Raw genomic sequence first — 7,816 nt, 5'->3', positions numbered from 1 at the left:
GGTTAGGATAGGAGCAATTACATTCTCTGACTAACTTAGGTGGGAGGTGGAGTATATTTCCTCAAAATAGGAAATGGCAGCCTTGGCAATATTGTCTTGATCCCCACACCAGATTCCATCTTTATCCTAGATTCCCAAGATTGTATTTTGCTTCTATCTTTAAGATCAGCTACACAAGCATTAAGAGCATAAGCAACCCCTTTTGGCGTTCTCAAGTCATTTCCAAAACACCATGTTGCTTCAATAATTTCCTTTCATTCCTCTCTCTTTGTCCACATAGACTCAAAGTGGAATTGTCGAGCACGAGGCTGCTTGGGAGCTTTGGGGTCGGATATAAATAAAGCGTAATGGTCTGAGGTAGAATCAACTAGGTGGTGGACTCTGACCTCACCAAATTTGTCAACCCAGTCATTTGTAGCAAGCACTCTATCAAGCTGTAGATACATCCTTCCAACTCCTTCTTGCATGTTACATCAGGTAAAGTCTGACCCAACATAGCCCAAGTCCTTAACGCCACAATAGTTAACCATGTTTCTAAATTTATCCATCTAGCCTTGGGAACGCAACAACCCACCTGATTTTTCCTCCTTGGATAAAATCTCATTGAAGTCGCCGAAACAAATCCATGGAAGTTGATACTAGTCTTTCAGGAAAGCAAGCAAATTCCATAAAAACTGCCTCATATGAGTTTGGGGGTGGCCATAAAAGCCTGTAATCCTCCATTTAAAACTTAAGCTTGTCTCTATGACTATTGCATCGATGTGATGATTGCCGAAGCTTTTGATCTCTAGGTCAATCTCCCTTGTCCAAAGGAGTGCTAGACCTCCACTATGACCACAACTCGGAATGAAAAGCCCATTTGCAAACCTGATTCAATCTCTAATTCTTTCCATACGCTTTGTTTTTACCTTAGTTTACAATAGGAAAACTATTTTGGGAGCCCATTGTCGCACAAGATCGTGCAACGCTTAAACTGACCAGGGGTTCCCAAACCACTGACAATTCCATCCTAACGAATTCATGGCTCTCGACAGCGCTGTGTAGCAGTTGTCGCCGATATATCTTCATCAATGGAGTTTCCAACAAAACCATCACATTTCTTTTTTCTAGCTACTTTCTCTTCCCTCTCTAAGAAGATTTGAGAACCATGGCGTTTTAATCCTATAATTGAACTTTGGGCTTCAGAATCCTTACCTTGGGCTAGTCCTTGCTCTCGAGCAAGTTTTTTTATTCGGCCTCTTCCAACTTCGATCTTCATAATCCCCTGATCTATCTGTTGTTCTCTATTAGCTTCATATGCTTGGGCCAATTTCATAGGCTTGTGTGGGCTTGTAACCTCGAGGGAATCTTCAGTCTCCTTTGTATTTTAGCCCATTTTGGATAACACGTCACTAACAATTTCCCGCGTACCAGGCTCAGATACTTTCATAGGATATGGTGCAGACCCCCCATCACATGGGCCCTCTTTCTGCCCCAAGGCTTGCTTACCTGCCTCCAATCTGTCCAATCTAATCCTACTTTTTGCTGCCTAACACGCTGGGGTGCCTAACATGTCACATTCCCACATCTAATCTGACTGGCTTGAAACTTTTGAATTTTGTATGCTACCATTGCTAATGCTTTCCCCACCATGAGATGCCAAAGTGGATTGAAGCATATTCTCAATAGTTTGGCCTTTTTCACCACCTTGATTATCACTACCGGCATTATGGTTGCTATTGGAGAAGTTTCTTAGTTTGCTGTTCCCACCTTTAGGAGTGTCGTACGCTTTTAACCATTCTCCATATTGGGGTTGGCATTCTGTCTATCTAGGAAAGCTTGACAGTGCTTACCGTCATGACCCATCTTTCCACAAAGGAAGCAAAACGTCGGGAGCCTCTCATATTTGAAGTGAACCCAGTATTTGTCACCTTCCATGCCCACAACATTTCCTCCCTTGCGAAGTGGCTTGTCAACTGGACGGTCTACTCTTATGCACATAAATTTCGCTTGGTCAGACTGGTTAGCTCGCTTGTCGACCTCAATAAAGCACCCCATGCTATTTCCTATGTCCCGACCTACCACATTGGACATAAGCTCAAATGGCAAGCCCCATAGTTGCACCAAAAAGGGGAGTGGGTGAAGACTATGTTTTCAATTGTGAGACCCTTCTTCCATCTATAGAGGAGTAGCAAATTGTTTTCAAAGTTCCATGGCCACTATTTTCCACCCATTCCATCTGATAGCGAGAGCCAAACTTGAATTGAAAAGTGTTGTTTCCTATTTCAATTATTCTTAGCTCTGATCCCATCTTCCATGCTACCCTTAGTGTGTTTTTCAGAGCTCTTTGGTTTTGTTGTCTGTCTGAGAGGAGCCTTCCAAACAGGCTTAATGAGCATTCCTCTAGGAGATCTGCTCTACTATGTGCTGTGATTGGTATTTCCATTTCTTCCTCTTTGGTGAGGCAGAGGTTTTGAAGACCATTTACTACTTCTTGTTCCATTGTGAAGGAGAGTGTGTATTTGGGGGGATGAGGCGGCCCACTAGGGGGAGTAAAATCTCTTCCAGAAAGGAGAGGAGGAAAGGGCTCTTACTAGAGAAGAGAGGGAGAGACTCCTACGAGGGAGAGATTTTTATTCTTTCCTAGTTGAGAACCTATTGATTACTATTTCTGGAAAGAAATGGATAAAGTTATAGATGTCTTTATTTAGTTTTTGACCATTTTAGAGATGGTACTGATGACGTTTTGGAAAGTTTGAAAATAGTAATTGCAAGCCTAGAAAATGAAAACAGTGGTTTTAAAGTTGGTAGTTTGTACATTAGTTGCTTTGAAAATGAGGAGAAACTCTTTAACTGAGAAAGAAAATATTGTTCACTAGTAGCCAACTAGCTCGGTATAGAAATTTTTAGGCAAAATGGATCAATCCTAGCTTAGAATTAAGCTTAGAAATATGAAATATCCATTGTATAAATGTGGTGCCACATTTATTGTTTGTTAGCCTAAGCATGCTGCCACATCTATTGTTTTAGCCTAGTGTGTAGACAGGGGCGGAGCCACATAGTGGCTTGGGGGGGCCGAGGCCCCTGCAAAAAAAAAATTTTTCCCATTAGACTATGAAGAAAAAATAGTTAGGCCCCCCCAACCTTAGGCAGCCGGCCCCCCCTCCCAATTTCTCACCCATTCTCCCAGGCCTCAATCAAAAATTAGTAACATACTCAGATTAAAAAAAAAAAAAAAATTTATCTGTTCTACTTTCAAGCCAAAAAAAAAAAAAAAAAAAAGCCCAAAAAAATATTGAACTAAAATCTGAAAAAAAAAAAAATTTACAGAGAAGCCCAGCAAGCTAAGCCCACGGTGAGCCCAGTAGCTCGCTCACGGCAAGCCCACGCATTCTCAACCGAAAAAAAAAAAAAAAAAAAAAAAAAAAAAAAAAAAAAAAAAAAAAAAAAAAAAAAAAAAAAAAAAAATATTACAGAGAACCAGAAAATCCACCCATCACGTCGCTGGCAGAGAGATCAAATCGGTGGCAGATACCACAATGCCCGATACTGTCTATACAGAGCAAATCAAGCTCAACAGCAAACCAAACTCAACACTCAACAGCAAACCAAACACAGAGAGAAACACAACAAACACAGAGAGACAGAGGTTTTTATCTAAAAAAAAAAAAAATTCCCAAATACACAAACAAAAATCAAACCGCAGCAGACCCACGATCACGTCGCAGCGACGCCGCAGCTCGCTCGTCGTCGCCGTCGTCGCTCGCCCCTCATCGCAGATCGGAGATCGGCCTCTGCTCCGGTGCTCCCTCCGGCCCTCCCTCAAGGTATTTCTCTCTTTTTCTCTCTTTTTCTCTCTCTTTATCTCACTGTCACTAAAATGAAAAATGGAACGAAATCTTCGTAGATCGTCGACGCCAGTCGGTAGATCGGTCAGCACTCATCGCCGTCGGAGATCTGCCGTTGACTAGGTGCTTCCTCCGCTCCGGCTCCGGCTCTGGCAGTCCGGCCCTCCCTCAACTGGTTTTTCTCTCTGACTCTCTCTCTCTCTCTCTCTCACACCGAATGGTTTAGGCTTTATGAATCCTGTAGTGTTCTGCCTGAGCCCTTTTATTCTTTTAACTTTAACATCATCTCACATTCTCACTCATTCATTTTATTTTTTTGGCTGAATACATTTCAATCATTCATTGGTTGATTTTTTTTTTTTTTTTTTTTTTCCCTGTTTGTCTTATTTTATGCGGTTATCCCTCATTGTTGGTCAATAGTCAATGTGTTGGTTTTTAGTGTAAACTAACATTATTAAATAATAATTAATATTTATTCAAAAGCTAATCATTAAATTATTAGCTATTATTTATTGCAATTTTTTAAGAATTGTTTAATTATTTATTGCTATATTTTAGGAATTGTAACAAAGAATATGTTATGCTAAAATTAATGACAAATAAATTAAAACTATATTGCGTAATTACTAACTAGGATTAAAGCATTATAATTAATGATAAATAAATTAAAGCAATATAGTTTATTGTTATGCTAAACAACAATAATTAAAGTTATATAATTAAATTAACCAATACATTATAAAAAGATAAATTAATTAAATTATTTGAGGGGTTATTATTAATTAAAGTTGTATTAAAAATGGGTTGACTGTTTAAATTATAGTGAAAATATTGTTTTTTCTTGAGTATGAATAATATTCATATAACTAAGCAAAAATTTCTAATTAAAATTTTATTTTTTAAAATTCTTTTCAGGTTAATTGAGTCATATTCTTAAAGCTAAAAGAATTATGAGCAAACGAAAAACAATTGATGCATTCTTTAAGAAAAAAGATGTTAGCAATTCAGAAATTAGGACACCCGTGGCTATAGAAACAAATGTTAATACTTCGATGCCTGATGAACACACCTCCAAATGTCCAAAACTTCAATCTGAAGAGATAGATCGTGATCCAGGAACACGTAAACAAATATGTGAATTTCCTATCAACAAACAAGATGAAATTCGACGAGCTTATCTCATAAAAGGTCCATACCAACCTGAAAATATAGTCTGTCCATACAATGATGATACTCATCGTCGTCGATTTCAACCTTTATGGTTTGTTTCACATAAGGATTGGTTGGAATACTCACCTACAACGGATGCATTATATTGTCTACCTTGCTACCTTTTTAGTAAGAAACCAATAGGTCGTCCCGGATCAGATGTATTCATTTCAACAGGTTTTAATAATTGGAAAAAGGTGAAAGATGGAATGAATTGTCCTTTAATTCGTCATGAAGGGAAAGAACCAAACTCTCCACATAAAAATGCTATGAAATGTTGCGAGGATTTACAGAATTATTCACGACATATTGACAAGCTAATTGAGAAACAAACATCAAAAGAATTAGAGAATAATCGGTTGCGGCTCAAAACCTCAATAAAGTGTGCTCGATGGCTAGCATTCCAAGCTTGTGCTTTTAGAGGTCATGATGAAAGCCTTGATTCAAAAAATAGAGGCAATTTTATTGAATTGATAAAATTGACATCGACTTTCAATGACAAAGTAGCTAGTGTTGTCTTGGAAAATGCTCCTGGAAATGCCAAATATACATCACCCACAATTCAAAAGGAGATTTTGCATATTCTTGCTAATAATGTGCGAAATGCTATTCGTGAAGAAATTGGAGATGCAAAATTCTGCATTCTTGTTGATGAAGCTCGGGATGAGTCGAAGAGAGAGCAAATGGCCATCATTTTGAGATTTGTTGATAAAGAAGGTTTTATTAAAGAGCGTTTTTTTTATGTTGTGCATGTTAGAGACACTACTGCATTGACTTTAAAGAATGAGATATGTGCTGTCCTTTCTCGTTATAACCTCCACATTGAAAATATTCGAGGTCAAGGATATGATGGGGCTAGTAACATGCGTGGTGAATGGAATGGATTACAAGCTCTTTTTCTTAAAGATTGTCCATATGCCTATTATGTACATTGTATGGCTCATAGGTTGCAATTAGCTCTAGTTACAGCATCTAGAGAAGTAAAAGATGTTCATCAATTCTTTGATCATTTGGTCAATATTATCAATATTGTTGTTGGTTCTAGTAAGCGTAATGATGAATTGCAACATGCTCAAGCAGAACAAGTTGAGAATATGATTGCTTCTAATGAAATTGAGACTGGAAGAGGTGCAAACCAGATTGGTACTTTGCAACGAGCTGGAGATACTAGGTGGGGATCTCATTTTCAATCTATTTGTAGTTTGATTAAAATGTTTGACGCTACTTGCAAAGTTATTAATACTATTTCTGAGGAAGGGGCTAATTATAAACAACGCGGTGATGCCGAGGGAGCTTATCAGGTGTTAACATCATTTGAGTTTATTTTAATCTTGCATTTGATGAAAGAGATAATGGGAATTACTAATGTTCTTTGTCAAGCTTTGCAACAACAATCTCAAGACCTTTTAAATGCCATGCATTTAGTTTCAACTACAAAATCACTTATTCAAAAGTTGAGAGATGATGGATGGGAGCCTTTACTTGCTAGTGTTATATCATTTTGTGAGCAACATGAAATTGATATTCCTGATATGAATGCTCGTTACACTAAAGGTCGAGGTAGATATCGTCGTCAAGATGACAATTTAACAATGGAACATCATTTTAGAATTGGCATATTTACAGTTGCAATAGACTTTCAATTGCAAGAATTGAAAAGTAGATTTTGTGAGCTAACAACGGAACTTGTCATTCTTAGTTCAGCTTTAAATCCCAAGGATGCTTTTAGATTATTCAAGATTGTTGATATATGCAATTTGGATAAGAAATATTATCCTCAAGATTTCACTGAACATGAACAAGAACTTTTGGAGTCTCAATTGCGACATTATGAGCTTGATGTGATAAAACATCCAGATTTTCAGAATATGAGTACAATTTCCGAGCTATGTAGGGGATTAAAAATTTCAGGAAAGTCTAAAATATATTTTTTGATTGATAGACTTATTCGTCTTGTGTTGACCCTTCCAGTTTCTACAGCAACTACAGAACGAGCTTTCTCAGCTATGAAATTGTTAAAAACAAGACTTCGCAATAGAATGGAGGATGAGCTTTTGGCAGATAATATGATAATTTATATAGAGAAGGAAATTGCAGGGAATTTCACTATAGAGATGATAATGGATGAATTTTATTCCATGAAAAATCGTCGTCAGGCATGATTTGATTCGGTTGATGACTTGACCTGACCTGAATAATGGGAGATTTACTGAGGCTTAGTCCATGGAGCGGAGGCTTGGGCCGACAAAATTTTTTTGGTCCGTTTTGTAACCCATTGTGAATCCTGTGCGCAGGATATAAAAGCTGTTTTTTTTGGTGATTGGGGTTTTGTCTTGTTGTTGTTTTTGAGAAAGAAAAACACTGTAGCCGCACATTGTAATTTTCTTTGATAATAGTGAAATTCCTGCAACTCCGTGGACGTAGGCAAATTGCCGAACCACGTAAATACTGTCTTGTGCGTGTGATTGTTTTACTTTTGGCTTTTTGTTTTCTCTATTTTTTTGTTTCTCACAGGTTTGAAATTTCGGTTAAATTCTCAACATGTTCAAGTATATAATAATATATAAAAGTTGATAATTTTGTATCAAATAGACTTAAAAATTATATTTGGTATATCTCTGTTACAACCCGGCCCCCCCAAGCATGTATTCCTGGCTACGCCCCTGTGTGTAGACACGTGTGAAATTCTGTTAGTTTTTCAACTATTTCTCTCTTAATTATCAAGAAATAAAAATTCTCTCCTCTCCTCGGGTAACCATGACGTCGGATCAGCATTACTT

General features: G+C 37.6%; 1 protein-coding gene across 1 annotated transcript; it reads left to right on the top strand.

Moving 5' to 3' along the window:
• The first annotated feature begins 4,836 nt into the window (after nt 1-4,836).
• On the top strand, nt 4,837-7,216 carry LOC115974053 (zinc finger MYM-type protein 1-like). Its single transcript, XM_031094278.1, has 2 exons — nt 4,837-5,894; nt 5,943-7,216. The coding sequence occupies exons 1-2, from the start codon at nt 4,880-4,882 to the stop codon at nt 7,196-7,198; spliced, it is 2,271 nt and encodes a 756-aa protein (XP_030950138.1). The 5' UTR covers nt 4,837-4,879; the 3' UTR covers nt 7,199-7,216.
• Nucleotides 7,217-7,816: the final 600 nt, after the last annotated feature.

Source organism: Quercus lobata, chromosome 1 (genome assembly GCF_001633185.2).
Source record: "Quercus lobata isolate SW786 chromosome 1, ValleyOak3.0 Primary Assembly, whole genome shotgun sequence".
NCBI classification, from domain to species: Eukaryota; Viridiplantae; Streptophyta; class Magnoliopsida; order Fagales; family Fagaceae; genus Quercus; species Quercus lobata.
The sequence above is the reverse complement of the archived record's forward strand: the minus strand, read 5'-3'. Positions and strand labels throughout refer to the sequence as shown.